This window comes from Coturnix japonica, chromosome 9 (genome assembly GCF_054131305.1).
Source record: "Coturnix japonica strain WE chromosome 9, WE-NBRP24, whole genome shotgun sequence".
NCBI classification, from domain to species: Eukaryota; Metazoa; Chordata; class Aves; order Galliformes; family Phasianidae; genus Coturnix; species Coturnix japonica.
The window spans coordinates 6,717,889-6,738,771 of record NC_140671.1 but is presented as its reverse complement, the minus strand read 5'-3'; the positions used below and the strand labels follow the sequence as shown (position 1 = coordinate 6,738,771).

General features: G+C 51.4%; 1 protein-coding gene and 1 long non-coding RNA gene across 2 annotated transcripts in view; both read left to right on the top strand.

Annotated features, from left to right (window-relative positions):
- The first annotated feature begins 1 nt into the window (after nt 1).
- On the top strand, nt 2-4,088 carry LOC146759658 (uncharacterized). The gene is made up of 3 exons (XR_014949139.1): nt 2-177; nt 3,647-3,716; nt 3,800-4,088. It is a non-coding gene; the product is annotated as an uncharacterized LOC146759658 (long non-coding RNA).
- A 1,672-nt stretch (nt 4,089-5,760) lies between these two features.
- MN1 (MN1 proto-oncogene, transcriptional regulator) overlaps nt 5,761-20,883 on the top strand; it is a 35,621-nt gene continuing 20,498 nt past the window's right edge. The window contains exon 1 of the mRNA XM_015878308.3: nt 5,761-9,376. Within this exon, the coding sequence (XP_015733794.2) occupies nt 5,935-9,376 (3,442 nt within the window). The 5' untranslated portion in view covers nt 5,761-5,934. The remainder of the gene's footprint in view (nt 9,377-20,883) is intronic.

Genomic DNA, 20,883 nt, shown 5'->3' with positions numbered 1-20,883 from the left:
CATATTCTGCAGTAACCTTTCAAACCCATCACTTGGCTGCATGTTAAGAGCATGGTCTGAATGGACTAGCGAGGACTGCGTGTGTTTCGCTGGGAGCAACAGGGAAGCACAGAAGCTTTTTGCTGATACAACATTATGAAAGTGGGATGTATGAAGATAATGTGCTGCTGGGTGAAGGTATTGCTGTTTTTCTTGTGATTTACCCCCATGTTTTTGACTGACTTACACTGATGAAGGCGGCATGCCATGCTTTGTGCTGTGATTTTCCCTCTTTGTGTGTATTTGTGTTGGGAGGTGGAGCAGGCGGCACTTGGACTGCTCTGATTTTAAGGCTGCACCATAAACTTTTATCACAATAGAAATGTAAATAGCATTCAGTCAGTTAAAGTGTCTTCTCTTGAGCAGCCAGGAGATGCCAGTGAGTTACTCAAGCCCTTTCAGCCATGGATTTTATAAAACAAATATCACCTGGGGACTTCAGCTGTTCTGAATGGTCAGAGCTGACACTGAACCATGGCCCTTATCATAGGATCATAGAATGGCCTGGGTTGAAAAGGACCACAGTGATCATTTTAATTTCAACCCCCTGCTGTGTGCAGGGCCACCAACCAGCAGCCCAGGCTGCCCAGAGCCACATCCAGCCTGGCCTTGAATGCCTGCAGGGATGGGGCATCCACAGCCTCCTTGGGCAACCTGTTCCAGTGCGTCACCACCCTCGGGGTGAAAAACTTCCTCCTAAGATCCAACATAAACCTCCCCTGTCTCAGTTTAAGACCATCCTTCCTTGTCCTATCACTATCCTTGTGAACAGCCGTTCCTCCTCCTGTTTATACACTCCATACACAATGAGGTCCTGGGAATTTTGCTGAGTGAGGAAAAGCAACAGCACCTTTACACAGTCCTCAGATTCAAAGCATGCCTTATCTGTAACGACTTTACTACGCAGTGTTTGTGTTGGGCAATTAGCTGCAGCAGCATTTACTCTCACTTTCCATTAATTGGTAGGTAACAGCATCTCCCAAAGTTAATGTTAGCTCGAGCAAATGATGATCGATTGTGAAGGTTCGAGCCATCCTGTTGATCATTCAAGTATTCCTATGCTGGTAGTGACAATGTCCCAGGGTAATCTATGCCCTGGGATCATCCCCTGACCTTTAGTGTCCCCAGGGATGGGACACCACCACCCCTGACAAGGAATGCCACGACTGGGGGGTGCAGCCGTCCCCATCTGCAGCGCAATGAGGAGAACCAAACTCTGCCAATAAGTGAAGTCCCTGAAAAAGCCCGGAAGCAAAATGGTTTATAATTAAAACCTGACAGCAACGAGTTCATAAAGAAGTAAACGAAGAGGCGGGTTCTCTGTAAATGATGATCTAAAAAGTGTTCTGGGTTCTGAGACCTCATTTTGAATGTATTCATTAAATAATATTTGAATCATTTAACAGTTTGAACTCTGCTGCGCTGTTAATATCTTCGGGGGATATTTTTTTTTCCCCGGTAACAAAGAGGTCTTTGTTCCCCTTCTGTGCTCGGGCTGCGCCTTGGATATGAGTGGGAAACCCGATAGCCTGACATTGCTCGAAGTCTGGGAGCACAATGTGAGTCGTCTGCAGCCGGGATTAAATCGGCCCTTTTGTCCATGTGATCCCGGAGCTCCTGTGGGATGGCAGGAGATGTTTAACCCCTTGTGCTGGTGATGGGCAGCCCGGTTTGTGCCACCTGTACCCAGAGGGGCTGTGGGACAGAAGGGACAAATGCTGTAGCAGGGTTTGTGTTGATAGGACAATGGGAAATGGTTTCAGACTCAAAGAGGGGAGATTTGGGATGGATATAAGGAGGTGTTTTTTACACTGAGGGCAGTGAGGCACCGCACAGGGTGCACAGAGAGGTGGAGATGCCCCATCCCTGCAGACACCCACGGTCAGGGGATGGGGCTGTGAGCACTGATGGAGCTATGGGTGTCCCTGAGCACTGCAGGCAGTGGGAACTGATGGCTCTGGGGGTCCCTTCCAACTCCAACCAAGTGGCAGAGGAGAAGAACTTGCAGACAAACAGCACCCGATGTGTGTATGTAAAGGAAAGCACCAAGGTGAGCGCTCTGTGAACCGAATGCTCAGGGAAAATTAAGTCATCAGGACTTCATGAAATAGCCTCTGCTTTTTGCCTTTCACAATAGTTCGGTTTATAAGATGATGAAAAATGAATTAACTGCAGTGGTTTTCTGGCATCACCCACGGTGAGCCCGACTTTCCAGATGCTCAGAGCTCATTCCTGCTCCACCACGCTGCCATAAATCCCACCTGCTTCGGGTTTAAGAAAACAGCAGAACAAAGTCAATCATACAAACTCCACCATGAAAATACCGAGGAGAGTTAAATAGTGATTATCCATATAGAGAGGTGCTATTTTTTATTGATGTCTCACCGAGTTACTTTAGGAAATATAAAACCCTTACGGTTCCTGCAGACTAACTAATCCTTTGGGGTGTTTATGTGAGCTAATTCCTTGGGTTTGGGGTTTATTTTTCAACACAATCAGATGTGTAGAATCACAGAGCCATAGAATGGATGGAGTTGGAAGGGACCCCCAAAGCCGGCTGTTCCCACTGCCTGCAGTGCTCAGGGACACCCACAGCTCCATCAGTGCTCCAGCTGAAAATGTATCATCAGTTCTAACATCTATCCCTCAGCCGTGCCTTTCAGCAGTCACACCAATACACCTGAAGGCTGATCTCAACCAAACGCTGCCTTATAGAGCTGAGGTGTGAGTGGCACAGAAAAGCGAGCCGTGCCTCCGCTAGATGGAACAGCTTAAAAGACCTCTCGCTAACAGCAAGCTGAAGTTTTCCAGCATATGGGCTTGTTTTGTACAGTTATGTGTGGTTTTGCCTTCGATTCTCCGTGGTAATGAGCCCACACAGTTGATTGCTGCAGGGAGAGAGAGAGAGAAAAAAAAAATGGTCCTGAATAGGTTTGCTGAATAATTATGAACTGAGCTGAACTCTTACATTTGCTTACTAATTGTATGCTCCGCGATGTTTTATGTATGATGCATTCATTTGGTTAAAAAGGGGATTTTTTCCCCCCCTTTTTTTTGCTGAGCAGCCACTTTTCTCACTGCAAGTCGGACTGGCACCGTGGAAAGGGCTGAATTCAGGGCTGATGAATTGATGGCGTTCGAATTGTTCCATTTTTTTTTTGTTGTTGTGTTTTTTTTTTCCCCCCTCAATCAAACCCGCTATTTGGTTTGCAGAGCTTGCAATATGAAACCCCAAATCACGCCATTGTCTTGAAAGTCGAAATCAATGAATCCTCTCCACTTCGGATTTGGCAGCAGCGACGGCTATTGTGAATTTAGAAAAGAATCCCCTGCAGCTACCGCTGTTTCAATAACGCCTTTCCCTCCTTCCCCCCGTGATGGCCAAAACCCAAAGACCGAAAGTAAAAACGCTGTTTGTAAGATAGATTTCTTCCTGCTTGCTGCAATATAGGAGAGGTTTCCCCATTACGGTGCTGTGGCTGCATTACAGCCTCAAGGCTCTGCTGTTGGTCATAGACAGGAGCTCAAGGTGCTGGAACACTTGGGGTGTTCAGCCCATGGAATGAGGGAGTCTCCATCCCATATATGTGTGTGTTCTCCTTTGCAGCTCTACTGACAGACAGCGCTTCTTCCACCTGAGGAACAAATGGATGCAGCATCTACCTGCAAGTAACAGGGTGAGCTGTTTTCATCGCATTAAATCTCTTTGCCAAAGGATTTGGTCTCTTACGTGTAAGCTGATGTGCGTGAATTGTTGCAGGATGAGCCCTTGAGGCAACAGAACTGGAGTTGGAGCAGAGCTGTGATGGTACATTGGCCTGAGGTCGCATGGCAGCGGTGGGAGCTCTGGGCAGTGGGAACGCAGCGCTGGTAGCAGTGAGTTCACTCCTTCCACAGCCACACCATGCAGCGCTCATCACACCATGGTGCAGAGCCCAGGCTGTGGCTGTGTCTAACCGTGATCACAAAGCTGAGATAAAAAGGGTCAGCAACAAATGGAATCCAATGTGATCACAGCAGCAATTAGCATCCAGTGCTACTCCTGACAGGTACATCATCCAGTGGGCAACCTCGGTGGGAAATTCCTTTGTGCCACCCTGGCACAAACACACTGACAGTGGCTCTGTGCATTGGTGCTGTTGTCATTGACAGTGCTCTCCGTGCTCTGCTGCATTTCAGGTTTTCATAGACCCACAGAATGGTTTGAGTTGGAAGGAGCCCTGAAGTCCAGCTGGTCCCAGCAGCGCACAGAGACACCCACAGCTCCACCAGTGCTCAGAGCCCCCTCCAGCTCAATCCCAGACTTTTCCCCTTTACTTAAAAAGAAAACAAAAGAACAAATGCCCTATTTAAGTTAAACACCTCCGCGGCCACAGAAAGATTCATCAGTGGACATTTCTATTAACATTACGAATTACAACAGTGCGCCCCGTCTGCCCTAAAGGCAGAGCAGGAACCGCTCCCACCCCATCCCTGGAGCCCCGCACCGCGCCCCGACGGCTCCGCTCCGCCATCCCGGAGCGCTGCGACGCGAGGCCGCCAGGGGGAGCTGCGGCCGTTCGCAAGACGAGCTCCGACGGAGCGCACGGAGCCGCAGAGGAACGAGACGGAGCGGGCAGCGGTCGCCGGAGCAGCGGCCGTAGAGCCCCGGGGAGCGGGGGTGGTGGTGGTCGGGGTGGGGTCAGGCCCTGGGGGAGCATCAGGACAACGGGATCCGAACCGCTCCGCTTTGTCAGCGCCCTCCCCGCCGCGCACGGAACTTCGCTTCTCCCCTTTGTGCCGCCGCCGACCCCCAACACCCCCCGTCCCTCCGCTAAGTAATAATTTCCACGTCCGATCCCATTTCTTCTCCCGTTGTGAAATCTCCCGGCCATCAGCGAGGAGGATAGTTCACATGAAAACTAATTACACAAAATCAATATTTAATCACAGCCCGGCATCCTGATCCTGCAGAAAAAAATCCCTTTAAAACTCCGCTGCCACACACCAATAGTGCCGGGCCGCTTATTTATAGAGCTCTTATTTATAGATCTCTCTCTCCCTCTCTCTTTTTGCTTTTTCTTTTTTTCCTTTTGCTGCGAGTCATTTCATTTTCTTCTTATTATTATTTTCTCTTCGCTACGAACAAGTGAGAGCTGCGAGATCTGCAGGTGCCGCTTCCTTCCCCGTTGTCCCCCGGATCCCAGCGCTGTTCTCACCCCGGGGGCGCCGAGCTCGGACCGCTCCGCTCCCGCTGCCCCGTCCCGGGCCGTGCCGCCTCTCCCTATATCAGCCGTTACCGGGAGGGCTCCGACCGCGCACGGCCGGATCGGAGGCACCTCCCAGGCTCGGGGTGCCCGAATCTCTCCGCTCCGCTCGGCGCCCCGACGGCCGGGACGGGCGGGCGATACCCCGGGCTGCTCCCCCCCCAATTCCCCCCTGTTGTCACCGAGGGGCGCGGAGCCGGCGCGGCGGATCCACCTTAACGGCGAGCCCCGCCCCGGGCCGCGCGGCGCTCATTGGCGCAGCCCCGATGGCTGAAATTCATCGCTGAAATGCAAAACTTGTTGCTGCTCCGCCAGCGCCGGCTGAGAGCTGGGAGCGCGCGCGAGGGGAGCGCGGCGGAGCCCTCCGAGCGCCCGCACGAAGCGCCCGCCCCGGCCCCGGCCCCGCCGCCGCCCCCGGAGCCCCCGCAGGTCCGGCGGACGGCGATGAGGCGCGCGGCTCCCGGGCGCCGGTGGAGCCTATGAGCGGCGGCGCGGCGCCCCGTCGGCTCCCGGGCAGCGCAGCGCCGGGCGGCAGCGAGCGGAGAGGCGCGGGGTGAGGCGCGGGGCCGGGGCGCGGAGCGATGTGAACCGGGGCGGCTGGGGGGGGGCGGGCAGCGGGGGCGGCCATGAGCTTCTGAGCCCAGCGGGGATGTTCGGGCTGGAGCAGTTCGAGCCGCAGATGAGCAGCCGGAGCGGCGGGCAGGGGGAGCGCGGCTTCGGGCAGCCCGGACTGAGCATGAGCGCGCACTTCAAGGCTCCGGCCTTCGGCGGAGGCGGCCCGGCGGCCGCGGTGGACCCGGCCCTGGGCGCGCTGGGCGAGCCGCCCCTCCTCGGCATGAACATGAGCCTGCCCGGCGACGGCTACGGCTTCCCGGGCCGCGGCCCCGCCGAGCTGCACGGAGCCGGGATGCAGCCGCCCGTGCACGGCTTCTTCGGCGGGCAGCAGCCGCACGGCGGCCACGGCGGCGCTCACCACCCGCACCAGCACCAGCACCAACACCAGCACCAGCCGCACTTCGGCGGCAACTTCGGGCCCGACCCCGGCGCGTCCTGCGTGCACGGCGGCCGCCTCCTGGGCTACAACGGCGCGCTGGGCGGGCAGACGGCGTTCGCCGACGGCTACGAGCACATGGCCGAGAGCCAGGGAGCAGAGGGCTTCGGACAGCAACGCGCCGGGAACCTGCCCGACTTCCAGCAGCACAGCGCCGGCGCCTCCGGACACGCCGTGCCGGCGCCTTGCCTGCCCCTCGACCAGTCCCCCAACCGCGCCGCCTCTTTCCACGGGCTCCCGGCGGCCGGTTCGTCCGAGCCCCACGGCCTGGAGCAGCGGCGGCTCCCCGCGCAGGACTCGCTGGAATACAATTACCCCGGCGACGGCCCCGCCGCGCACTTCGAGCTGCCGGTCTTCTCGCCGTCGGAGCCCGAGGGGCAGCTGCCGCACTACGGAGGCGGGCGGCAGGTGCCGGCGGGCGGCGGCTTCGCGGGGACGGCGCTGCCCCGGGCTCCGGGCATGGCCGTGGCCAAGGCGCAGCCCCCTCCTCCACCGCCGCAACAGCAGCAGCAGCAACAGCAGCACGGCGTGTTCTTCGAGCGCTTCGGGGGAGCGCGGAAGATGCCCGGCAGCCTGGAGCCGGGGCCCGGCGGCCGGCACCCGCTGATGCAGCAGCAGCAGCCGCAGCAGCCGCCGGGTTTGCTGGCCAGACAGAACTCCTGCCCGCCGGCCATCCCTAGGCAACAGCAAACGGAAGCCAACGCTCCCAACCCCAACTTGCAGGACAATGGGCCGATAATGCAGAACCAGCACGCACAGTTTGAATACCCTATTCACAGACTGGAGAACAGGAATATGCATCCCTACGCCGACCCCGTGTTTAATATGCAGCACCCTCCTCCGCAACAGCCACCAAATCAAAGACTGCAGCACTTCGATGCCCCCTACGTGAGCGTCGCCAAGCGGCCGCGTTTCGACTTCCCGGGCAACCCCGGCGTCGAGCGCTGCGCCTCGTGGGCCGGCGGGATGCACGGCCCGGCCGTGGAGAGTCACCTGTCCCCGACCGCCTACCCGGGGCTGCCGGGCGACTTCACCCCGCCGGCTCCCGACGCCTTCGGGGGGCCGCTCCCGCACGGCGGCCCCGATCACCCGGCTCTATCGCAGCGCCAGAACGCGGCCCTGGTGATGAAGCAGATGGCATCTCGCAGCCAGCAGCGCCTGCGGCCGCCCAGCCTGCAGCAGCTGGGGCACCACGGCGACGTGGGTCCGCCCGGCTCCCTGCCGCCACCCGCCTTCGAACGCGAGGCCGCCGCCGCAGCTCGAGGCTTCGACGCCCCGGCTCCGCACCTGGCGCCCGACGGCACGTGGTTCGCGGGGCCGCCGCCGCCGCCCGGGGAGCTGCTGCCGCGGCGCATGGCCGGGCCGGGGCTGCCGGCCGAACCGGCTCCCCACGAGCTGGGCCTGCAGCCGGGCGGCGCGGCCGTGCTGTTCCGACCGGGAACCGGAGCGCTGGGGCTGCAGGAGCCGCTGCGGATGGCGGGCGAAGGTCCGGCGCAGGCTCTGCCCTCGCCCGGCGTCCACCCGCCCTTCGCTCCCTCCGTGGGCGGCCTCTCCCAGCTGCAGTCCCCGGGTGGCGGCGTGGCCCTTCCCAGCGCCCCGTCCGAGCGCCGCGGCCCCGCCGACTTCGCTGCCCAGCCCGGTTTCCCCTTCGGGGCGGCGGCGCGGCAGCCCCCATCACACGGGAACGCGCCCGCTCTGAGCGCCTCGCCCGGTGCGTACCCGCCGCCCCCCACCGAGTTCCCCCCGCCGCCGCCGCCGCGACCCGCAGCCAGCAAACTGGGCGCTCTGTCGCTGGGCTCGTTCAGCAAACCGGCCGGCAAGGACAACGTCTTCGGGCAGAGCTGCCTGGCCGCCCTGTCCACCGCCTGCCAGAACATGATCGCCAGCCTGGGAGCCCCCAACCTCAACGTCACCTTCAATAAGAAGAGCCCGGCCGAGGCCAAGCGCAAGCTGAGCCAGGCCGAGCCCGACCCGCCGCCGCCCGCCGCCCCGGACTATTTCCCGGCGGGGCCGACGGCGGGTGGGGGCGCGGGTAAGGCCGCTCCGCTGCTGCCCGCCGAGAGCAGCCTGTCGCCCGGCTTCGCGCTGGAGCCGGCGGCCGGAGGCGAGGGGAAGGCGGGCGGAGGGCGGGGGCGGGGCCGGCGGAAACGGGACAGCGGGCACGTCAGCCCCGGCACCTTCTTCGAGAAGTTCTCGGCCGCGGAGGGCGGCGGGGCGGGCGTCAGCCCGGGGCAACCGGCGCCTCCGGCCGCGGGGGGTCCGACGGGAGCATCGGGAGCGGAGCGCGGCGGGGGCACGCCCCACGATAAGCCCCTGACATCGCCCTCCTGGGGCAAAGGCGGCGAGCTGCTGCTGGGCGAGCAGCCCGACCTCATGTCCTCGCTGGACAGCGGCATCCAGAGCGTGACCAAGTCGGACGGCAGCTCCCCGCACGTGGACTTTGCCGACGAGGTCAGCACCAGCTACGGCAACGAAGACGAGGTGTCCTCCAGCTCCGACAACGCCGGCCCCAAGTCCACGCGCAGCCCGCTGCTGGGCGGCTCGCCCAAACTGCCCCGCGGGGAGCACGCCCTGCTCAACGGACAGAAGCCCCTGGCCCTCGGCCTCCTCAATACATCTACCTCGACCCCCGACAGCTACGGGCTCAGCAGCACGGCGGGCGCGCACCCCGGCACGCCGGGCATGGAGCAGGTGCGGACCCCAACCAGCACCTCGACCCAGGACGAGATCCACCCCCTGGAGATCCTGCAGGCGCAGATCCAGCTCCAGCGGCAGCAGTTCAGCATCTCGGAAGACCAACCCTTGGGGCTGAAGAGCAAAAAGGGCGAGTGCGCGGGGCAGAATGGGGACAGTGACCTGAGCGGGTGTTGCTCAGAGGGTGTCAAGAACACCATGAGCACCATCGACCTGGACTCCCTGATGGCGGAGCACAACTCCACCTGGTACCTGCCTGGCGAGAAGGCCCTGATGGAGGGGCAGGAGGAGGACAAGCCCATGGCACCGTGGGAGAAGCCCAAGCCCACAAACCCCAGCAAAGAAGGTATCTGCTGTCCCGCGCGTGTCCTGGCCCACGGGGATGGGGGGGACTATGGGCTGCTGTTTGGGTTACTGGGCACGTACCAACCTCACCCTGCCCCACAGCTCGGTGGGGCCGCAGTGCTGGGGGCAAAGCAGCCATGGCCCAGCGGGGCCCTGGGTCGTGGTTCTGAGCTTAGTGGCCACCTGCAGAGTGCTGAGGTGTGGGGGCTCAGCCAGGCACTGGGGGGGGCTCAGGGGCTCCTCGCTGCTGTGCTTTGCAGCCGCTTCCTCTTAACTGTTCGATCTGCCCAAGCCATGGGAACATGCATTTGTTAGTGATCCCGCTTCACTTTCAGGTATTTTCATGCACGTGCTCTGAGCCGACTAGCAGGGAGATGCTTTTGGCCTTTATTTCTTTAGGAGGAAGGAAATTGAAGTTGGGGTTCTGGGTCCGCTGGTGTAAAACTTGCTTAGCTGGCAAATGTTTCATTTTGGCATTCAGTGTCATTTTTTGATCCATCCCCGTGCCCAGAGGGCACCGTAATTCTCCAAGCTCTGAAAAATAAGATTTCAACGGAGAAGTCCCTGTGATAAAGGCTGGTTAAGATAAAGGCGATTATGGATTCAATTGGTTTCTATTCTGTCGTCTCACGGCCGTATTTGAGAGCCGCCTGCCCGCCGTGGGGATGTTACAATAGGCACATGTGTGTGAGGGCGCACAGGCAGTTGTGAGATGTGCCACAATTACACGTGTGTGATTTATATGCTAGAAATGCATTATTTCAGCCCAGGAAAGTTGCTGTTGTGGCACGACGGCGTAGTTTGGAGTTGTTTTTGTTAGGCTAAGTCTTACAGATTGACTTTGTGCTCGGTGATCTCAATAAGAAAGGCACTGAGAAATGAGATGGAGCTCAGGTGCTTTGGGCACCATCAGTTCCCCACTCCCAGTTCTGGTCGGTGCTCCAGCTTAGGCTTCCTGAAGCGTGAATCCTCGCCCCCACTGTTTGTCTCTTTGTTCATGGTTAATGCCCAGCTCAGGAGACTCTCATTTGAAGCGGGAGTGTTTAGCATGCACAGCAGACTGTAGGAAGCCCATCAGCATTCTCCGTGCTTCACTCAGGCAAGGACATAAATTGGTTTGTTTGGGGCCTTTCTTTTCCATTTTTAAATGGAGTTGCACACAGCATCCTTCCTGGCCCCTTCTCTTTTATTGTTTCTTGTACACAACATCTCGATCTGACTGGATCAATAGCTAGTTAGCACAAATCACAGCTCCTGTCAGTTCCACCTTGGCAGACTCGGCACACAGACGCGCTCGCCCTCCCTCCGTCATCCATCCCCTCACACACACACACACATACAGCCATGAACACACCTTGTGCTTAAGAACAGATTGCCAAAGGAGAATTTATCCCATTCACCCTAATTCCATAGATATACATATATAAAACAACAAAACAGCAGCAAACAGTCTGCACGTTTATTGAAAGTGCAGTTTGGCTTAACATTCGGTGTGTTTTTGTGTGTGTGTGTGTGGTGGTGTGGAGTGTTGCCTTCTTTCACAGCACTCCTACGTGCACTCGGATCACCACTATTCTTAGTAACATCTTGAGCAATACGTCCCTGGTCGCGATAAGCACAGCGCTGCTGTTGGAACAGCTCATCACTCAGAAGGAAACCATTCCATCAGGGCTCCTAAATAAGGACGGGTTTGGGTATTCCAGAGGCAGAAAGCAGCCGGTTCTTACAGCAGTGATCACAGGCACTGTTTGGTTTCACCCTTTGGTTGTTGCAAGGTTCAAATGGCAAAACTCAGGGGCAGCAGCAGAGAATTTTTTGTAACTGTTATCCTCTGGTATACAGTTCCTTGTGCTAACACACAATGTAGCAGGGGAGCAAAAATGTTCTTGGCATGAATGTGATGGTGAAATCTGCGTTGGTTCTTAGGTGCAGGGATAGGGGGAGGTGGACTGCAGTGCTGGGCTCTGCTGTGAGTGTATGGGGGGGGAGGACGAAGGCTTTGGTTCCACCGTTGCTCTCCCAGGGCTCTTTGTGATTGAGAAGCTCCCTAAAACTCAGCAACACCAGGAGCACAAGCGGGTTATACCTGGATTTCTGGGGGTGACAACTTGTTGGAGTTGTTTTCATGGCTGTTTGCATTCCTTGTGATTCAACTCTTTTTTTAATACTCATGCCCGTAGTGAAATAATTAGCTAATTATCTGGCAGCCTGTGCGAGTTGTGAGATTTAAAGGTAGATGAGGACAGGTAATGGTATTTTAGACCACAGTTCACACGCACTTGTGTCATTTAGTAACAACCTTTAGTCAGGAATTCTCTCTGACTCGTAGTTTCTTGTACCACCAGCTCTTTGGTGAGGGCCGATCGCTCCTTCCCCTGTCTGTAACATCACGCTCTGCTCTGCCGTGCAGCTACAGCAGGGAGAGAAACATCACAGTGCTCAGCCTGGAGAGCTCCCGTTGACTTCAATAGCGTGGCTGTAGCTGACGAAGAGCAACTCGATCCAATTCACGTGAAAACCAGCTCTAGTTTAGCAGCTTTTTGCTTTGCTTGGTTTCACTGAAGCACAGCGATTTCCCTTCAGTGAGGTGTTGATTGCTATTCTCTTCAGGATCCCATTCACTGAGTTCTACTGGGCTCTTGCTTTTCATTTTTAATTGACGTTTGGAAGGTCCCGTGTTGCCTGTGCCAGGTGAGGACATCCACGTGTAACCCACAGCTGTGTAGGCACTGATAGCAAAAATCAGAGCGCAGTGCTATAGCTCCGCAGCCGTCGTGCTGTGCTGGGCGCAGCAATGCTTTGTGCTTCATCCTTCAGTCGCTGTTCATATTTCATCATAACGCCCAACCTGTCATTTGTGGGAACCAGGAGGGTACAACTCTTGGTGCAGCAGTGGGTGATGCGTGTAAGTTACTACCAAGCATATTCACAAAGGACAAATTCGGTCCCGCTGAGGCGTTGGGAGCCTTTGTTTTCTTTCTTCTCCTGGTGTGTGCTTTTGTTGTCAGCTCTGCTAAATTTGGAGGGGTTTTTCTGTGGGGATGAGGTTTGTTTGCTGAGGCTGAGTGTGTTAGATACGTTGTGGGGTGTTTCACGTGCTGAAATAGCGTGTGGAGCAGTGTATGGTTGTAAGGATTGCTGGAAGTGAGTTCATTGACGGCACTTGGCGGTGATGAATGTGTGTTTCCTGATGCTGCTTTGTTTGCCTGAAAGAGAAGGGGAGAGTTTGCAATATTACTATAGCTGCTATAATGCAGTATTTAATCCATGTATGTGTGGATTTGTTGGCATTTCAGTGCCTCCCGTGGCTGCTCCATTTGCCTTTCCATCCACAGACCCGCGGCTGTGTCAGAATTAACGCTCATCAGCAGCGTGCTCTGCACCTTTGTACTTTCTTTTAACAAAGTCTGCTGTCTTATAAAGACAAATTCATTTGTGGGATAACAGGGGTGTGTGAATGGCAAAATATCTGTATGTGGCTGTGTGAAATCTTATCACTAGGCAAACCGCTGTATGTTTTAAGTCTCTCACGTCACATAAATTTGTATTAAAAGTGGCAGAGTATCCACAGAAAATGTGGAGCTCAACAGTGAATCTTCAGGTGGCCCAACTTGTCTGCTGCTTTTCATACAAGATTTCCCCAAACTGAGCAGCTTAATGGCTCGTTCCTTGAGCATGCTTAGGAATAGTGACCGTTCACATTGTGCTTTGTGGGATTCGGCCCATTTCAGTTACCAGGAAGCCCCGCATGGCACTGTCTGTCCCTGTGCTTTTTTGTTCCACATTAAAAATCCAAGCCCCCAAAAGCAGCTAAGTTTCATCTGTAAACGTATGCCTATATTTTGGGGGGCATATTTAAGGCTGAGGTGGGTATTCTGAAGCACAGCATTCCTGGTTTTGTTTGTTGGAGGGGTGTTTTTAAGAGGGAGCTCCTGTTGGTGAGGTGTGTGCTTTGCTTCTGCACTTCTCCCTATGACTTTTGGGGTGGAGATACCCTATGGCAATTATGAAGAAGGCTGTTTGGTCCTCCAGGAATTAAGGTCCACCCTGGCTTTCCCCATCTTGGATTTTTCAGCTTTTAACATGTAAAGCAGGTTTTTCTCTATTTGGCACATAGTGATAAGACAACTGGCTTATTGAAAAAATACCCTTATTCATTGCTTTTCCTTTGCAAAACTTCTCTTTTGGTTGACGCCATTAAAGCAGCACTGATTATTAAGGCATTACTAATTACTGGGGGCCCTTTTAACGCAAAGGCTTTTTCTTTTTTTTTGCTATGAATTTATTACATTTTATGGATGATGTGCCGATGTTTCAGAGCCACATTCCGGGGATCTCACTCCCCAGGATGCACGTGTGTGTGTGTTGGTCACTTGTAGCTCCTAAAGGTGCTCCCTGTCTGTGTGCTCAGCTTGTGCTGAGTGTCTGTCGTTGCATAAGCCTAGTGCGTTTGGCTTTAATTTTATCAAACCTATCTGTGCTTGCTTAGTATTTGAGCTTAAAAACTCAGTGCGTGACACTGCACCATCCAGATTTTTATTAGCTTTTGAGGTTTGTCTGAAGGAGCTTTTTCACTTTGGGAAGCTGCAATCTGGTTGTGTTGAAGTGCTGCCTCGATAGGTTTCTGTATTACAATAAATACAGTTTATTTGAGAGCACGCATGGAATCAACACACATGTGAGCTGTGAGCTCTGCTGGTCCTTTACAGAACATTGTATTGGAGACTGTGTGCAGCCCAACCTCTGGGATCTCTCTTTTTGGAGCCTTTAAAAGCAGGATGAGAACACTGAGGCGCTGCCTTTTCTTCTCTTAACTCTCTTAGCTTCAGTTCTGGGCCTTCAGCACTTGGTGTTCTCCATCATAGAGAAGCTTTTAATCAGAGAGCGGTTGTGAGAGCATGGGTGTTTTTTGGTTTTTTTTTTGGTGTAACAAAATATACATTTGTAAAGTTAAGTCTGCTTCTCATTAATTTGGCGAATTAGTATTCGCCAAATATTAGAGAGCATTTGTATTGCTAATAGAAAGATCATCCCGAGGCTGAGGAAGAGCAGTTAATTGAAAAAGCGGCCATTTGGAAAGGGAGGAAAAATCTTCATCCCCTCATTAAGTTGGTTTAAGATCGAGGATTTTAATCTGTGATGTGAAGCAGATACTTAGAAAAATGGGGGTGGCCACATCCTTCCTCCCCTCATCGCTCTCCCAAAATGCAGTTTAAAAAGCAATGGCACAACCATTTATTATTATTTTCCTTTGAGATACCCTGAAACCATTTTGCTATGAAGATGTGAATGGATCTGTTCACATAGGAAATGGAGGCTGGGCTGGGGTTATTTGCTGGTCAGGATTTGAGCATCTCTTCCCTAGGAAAACCTTTCCATTTTATCTTCCTCTCCCCTTTTCCGATCACCTTCCTCCACTGTGACATTTTGAAGCCTTTTGCTGAGCGCAGTCACAGAGGCACAGGGTGACAATGGGTGGAAGACAGCACGAAACCAGGGATGCAAATGCAGCCCCACGAGGGTCTGTCCCCTGGGAGCTCCTCTCTGTCACCCAGTGCTGGAGGTGACGCTCTGATTGTCTGCGTGGTTACAGCAGGCTGAGTGCTGTGAGTGCTGCCGGCCCTTGGCTAGATGGCACAGTTGGTCAAGTCATTATGCTTATGGATGCTTGGGTTTGCATTCCATTTAGATCGTGGTGGAGTCTGTATTAAGGTCCCACTCTCTAGCTCTCTTCTCCTGGAAAAAAAGACAGCAGTTGCGGCGCTTTGAACAGAGCGTGTGAGTGCAATAAGCTGGATGCATTCCTCTACCCGAGCAACAGAAAAAGAAACCGAAGCGATGGGGAAATATTTATCACCTCCTCCACAAATCCAGGGGAAGAAGAATCGTGGCTGTGTTCTTTTGCTTCTCTCTTCTTGGACAGGGGAAGGAGCAGACCGTCCCCCAGGCAGTGCATACCCACGTTGGTTCAGCTATTGGCACTTTAACACTGGTATGGCCCCTCTGTTCTTGTGATGTGAGCTCCAGGTCCTGATGCAATGCTGCCACAAGCAGGGCATCCCTCACGTCTCCAGGGCACCTGGGTAACTTCTTGCATTTAATGCTGTAGGTGTTTTAAGTCTGACTCGTTTGCGTTGGTAGATTTTATTCACTCCACAATGTAACACTGGAAAAGTTTTGTATTTTTATTTTTGCCCAGTTTGAAGAATAGCCCAAATTTCAGGCCAAGAGCCGTTTTAAAAGCATGATAATAATAATAGAAATGTGCCTATTGTTTGTATTCCACCCCCACCCCCCCGCAGGGAATTCCACTGTAATCACAATGAAAATTACCCCAATCTATGAGACAATAATTCTGATACATTTCAAAAATAGTATTATCATATAAAGTGCACAACAGCTGTTATTTTACGGTGGAACAGATTTTATTGTCGCTGGGTATTGGGTCAAACACTTGTAACACATCCTTGATTTGAACAAATCAGAAGCATTGAGTGCGTTTTTGAAGATAAAATCGGAGTGATTTTTCTTTTCTGCTTGTTGTTGGATGCTGTAGTTCCCTTCTCTACCTCTAAATGTAAGCACATGCCTTTCTTTGTACGCTGTACCCATTCCCAGCTGTTCTCTGTACAAGCCCTTGCTTTTAGAGGCAGAGCAAAAATGAGGACTGTTTCAATCACAATTAAAATGTCACGTTATCTAGTTTGAGATAGGGGCACAAGCAAAGAAAAGAGCCTATCGGGTGACTTCTGCCTCCTTGTTCTTTTTTAGTGCTTTTAGTCAGTAGGATGTTTTGTGCCATCTTTTCCTTATTATTTGTGGTATCTGCCTGCGAAATGGGTTTGAATTCAGATGGCTCTGAAGTGGTGCAGGGGAGCCCGGGTAGCTGTCAGAAGGAAAGCTACAGCAGTAAGCTCAGCTTTTTGCTTTAAACTCTGTGCATGCACAGTAGGACTCTATATGAGACGATAAAGCAGTCTGCTCTGTGAATGTACCACGTTTCTGAAATTACTTGAACTGAGGTACGTACGAGAAATGAAGGGATTAATTTGCTTTTGGGTACAGCACTGCTCCGGGCTGCAGGGCAGCTGTGGGCTCTGAGCTCCCTGACAAGGGCTGCCTTGCTGCTGCTACAGCGCTGTGAGTCTCAGTTGTATGAGCTGACTAACGTTGCTTTTTTTTTGTGTTGTTTTTTTTTTCCTCCTTTAACAAATCAATGAAGTCTTACTCAAATAATTACCCAAACCCTTTTATATTTTTGAGTAATATTTTTTTTCTAGGCCACTTTGTGTGATTCTCAAATATGTGTTATAGAACAGAAGAGATTAAATCTCATCCTCGAATCAGACAAATATGAACTCCAGGAGCTGGGAAAACATACAGTTGGAGAGACTGTGATATAATTAAGTTTTTATGTCTACCTATTAAGTGTAATGAAGGGTTGGTTGCTGGCCTTAAATTTGGAAAGCGCTTTACTGTAAAGCTTAAAAAAGGAGTAGGTTCCTGTAATTACAGCATTGTAGTAAGAAGTGAGGCGAGGTAAAGGGAACAAAAACTATTCATTGTCCGATAGTCTTTACATTGCTGCTGCACTTACAGCTATCTGTTCCGAAGAATAAAATGATTTGTTGTACTGATTTTCAGGAATAAGCTAAAGAAGTCAGCACAGGAAAAGAAGAGGTGAAGAGTATTAAATGAGCGGCGCTCAGAAAATGCACTGATTTAACTTCTTTTGTGAGCCCTGATTTGGAGAGTGGTTGTTTGTGTATGAAATACAAAGCCATCATGCTGTCTTGTTTGGTTTCTGAGCTTCAGACATTTGATTCGAAAATCTAGAATTTGGAAAACTTTATATTTTCTATCCTCCCTTAATTGTATCAGGTGGAGTAAACCTCACCAGGTGTGGTCCGGGCAGCTCTGAGTCTGCTTTCACTTTGCCTTGAGCTCATTGCCTTCAGCTGATGGCAGCGCAGCAGGAAAACCTGGATCCCCGTGTGTTGATGGTTGGGAATGATTGCTTAGATTATATCTAGTTTCAGGTTGTATGGAACTCTCAGTAGTGAGAAATGAGCGTTTGTTTTTGATGATGGGATGTTTCTTTTAATTGTATGTACTACTAACTGTTGTTATAGCTCCCAATATTCCCGTGCAGTCATTCAGTGAAAGCACAAAACCACTTTATATATGTCTGGGATTGACTGCATTGAAGAGGAGCTGGTTTTGCTTCATACACAGAAGAGGGAAAAGACCAAACCTTTTCTTTTCCATTAGAAAAAAAACCCAACCCACATCCTTTTTTCCTCTCGTTGGCAAAAATTTGGCTTACGTCACATTTTTTGGAGGCTTTTTCCCCTCTGTTCTTGCTCCCAACCTACAGGACATACTTCATTCTCCTTTTGCCCTCCTTTTGTGGAGCTTCTCTCAGAACCTCCTTTTTGGGGGGCTGTGCTTTAATCATTTCTAAAGATGGCTCCCGCTTTCCACAGTGGTGTGGCCCAAATAGAAATGTGAAAAGTTTCCATTACTGAGCTGTAAAAGAATACCGTAAATGGATTATGCAGAGAAAACCATTTAGATAAAAATGCAATTTTCCCTTTCACACACACTGCTAAGAATTAATAGCACATTCTTTCTAAATGGGTACTTCTGTATTATATTTTCACCTTAATGAAATTCTTTCCAAAACAGGAGTGTTTCATTTAAAATTTTAGAGCAAAATTGATCTGTCTTTAATCCTCAGTGCTTCCCCCCACCCCTCCTGATGAAAAGGTCTTTGCAGGCCACCTTGGAACCTTCTGGAATATACCTGGTGGGTTTGAGGTGTGTGCTTCAGACAGTGTCACAGTTTGCCTTGCTGTCCCTTCTGTAGGATGTGTGCTTTGGGGCATCTCTTGCCCACATCCCCATTTTGCATTCCCAACATGTTGCTCAGTGAGATGTTTGCAAGAAGCGGAGCTGCCCCACCGTGCTGTGCCTCAGCAATCCAGGCTGGAGATCCTGCAGCGTGGGGGAGTAACACAGAGCTAATTTTGGGAGGCAGGAGTTTCTTTCCATCTGCGGTGTTGGTATTTCTGATGCTTTCTTTTTTAGAGCAATTATATCACAAGCAGGACCCAATGCGTCGCTGTCACCGACTCTGGCTTCGTGCAGTCATGGGTCATTAGCTTGTATGTGTGAAAGCCAAGGTATTTTTTCTTCCTTCTGGCAGCTTTTCCTTTGATTAGAAGGAATAGCTCTGTGATGTGTGTGAGTAATGGCGATTCTCCCATTGATACAGGTGTGTGTGCAACACGCGTGCGTGTTTGCGTTACATCAGTCTTTCCAGCAAATATACAATAATATTATAAACAGCAAGTTGCAAGCAATAGCAAATCAAGGCATGCGATCAAGCTTTTTAACTGTTTCCTTTTAATAAAAGGGTTCTGATGGTGAGAACAAAACTCTGTGGTAGGCACAGGGCAAACACTCTTGAAGACGATCTTAAGCACGTGACTTAGGTGAGCCTGCTATCTACAAAGCCAAAGTATTCATGTCCCATCACCATGTATGTGCATTTGGGGACTTTTTGTCTTTTTCAGTGCTTTATAGGAAGGAAGTTTGTGTTTGCTGCGGGGGCAAAGGAAGTTCTCACTCCTTCTCCTTTGCATTCGTTGAAACTTGTTCTTTGCCATCCAAAGAAGCACCGTGGGTTGCTCTTTCTCTAGTTACTGTTTCATGCATCGTGTTCACACAGAAACAAACTGCATCCATAGGTTCTTCCTGCTCCCAGTGGTGTGCAAACTTCTGGGAGATGGATCACAACATTCTTCAGTTCGTTATTCAAAATGTGTTCTCAGGCTTCCCCAGCAAATAGTGACTGGTTTGCACACTTCAACTTGGAAGCCTTTGTGATTTTCAGTGCGTGTCGGTGTGTTACCGATGTGATTTAGCACTGTTTTGTTTCCTTTCTGGCTTTCTCCTAACTAACACTGTGCTTAGTATGAGTTCTGGTTTGGAAAGGCGTATTTTTAGTCTTCTGATAATCTTCCGATCAAAGAAGAGAAAAATACTACAGTCCTTATTTTGGGTCTTACATTACAGCTCTCTCTTCAGTCACCAAATTTCCCTCTTTGTGATTCACTGTTTGTGAATCACAGCAGTTCAGCCAGCATTGCACATCGTGGCTCTTACAGCCAAATATGCCATTCCCTGGAAGCAAAACTTTCAAACACTGAAAGATTTCGGTGTAGCTGTTTGTGATGTGTGACTTTTGTACTGGCAGAGCGTTGGCTCTGAGTGTCTGTGTAAAAGGAAATGCTAAAAAGGCCACGAAAGTGATCACACAAAGTGGCTCTTGCTGAGAAATACTGTTGAATGGTCAGTGTGCTTTCTCATTTCTGATAGTCAAAGTGTGTGGAGTGTATAGTATTACACTGAGCTTTATTTCTTGTTATTGCACAGAAGTGCTCTGGATTCCGGATGGATTCTGAAGCCCTGTTTTGCTGCAGGGCAGAACCACATGCAAATGCAGAGGTCCCGGTTATCTGCACTGCAGCACTATCTCAGCCCCTGCTCCCGAGGTGCAAAAAAATAGTGTTAAACCTGAGTGGTGTTGTGCAGCCATCTTATTGTTAGCAACTTGGTGTCTTAGGAGGAAAATGAAATGGAACTGGCCAAGCTGTGAGCTGCGCTGAGGCTGTTGGCTGGTCGTGGTGCCCTAGGAGTAACGTGTCTGTCATCAGAAGGGTTTGCTGCCCTTTGGTGAATGATTAACCATTTATAGAATGCTGCTCCATCCCACTCCATACGTAAGTATGAATTTCTTACGCATCACTTTTTTTTCTTTCTTTTTTTTCTTTCTTTTTTTAATTTCTTTTTTGATACTAATGACACCTGGCAGGCACGCTGATACTAAGTTATGCATTTAAGCATTGGTTGTTACAAAAAAAATCTTGCTGGCCATTGTTTCAATTAAAATATATATATATAAATACCCTTCTCATCTTCAAAGTCGCTGCTGTTACAGTTGTTTTCTCTTTGAATGTCAGCATTCTGTCTTTGATTATATACAGGATTGTCTCTTGTCATTTCATAACCATTTTTGTGCATGTGGATACATGGAGACGTTTTGCAGTTCGTCGCAGCTCCTTCCCAGTCCTGGTGCTTCTTTAAGGAAGCAACGTTGTGTTTAAGAATATAGATAGTCAACAAGAAAATAACAGGTTTTGATTTGATATTTTCCTGGGATTATTTTTTTTCTTGTTAAGCCCTATGGAATATAGAACTTCCTTTCAGAATTAGAATGTGCGCTTTGGAAATAACCCTTTCTCCCACTTCTCACTTAAGATCGTATCCAAAATCATTCCTTCAGAATTTTCTCCTTCTTTCCTTTTGCTGCTTTGGCAATTTACAGCACACATAAAAAGAATCAAGAGCTGTAATTTCACCACCTGTTTATTCAGCTTCTGGAAAGTTTTTTTGGGGGGAAAAAAAGAGAGAACAAAAAATGGGTTTAAAAATACAAGCGGT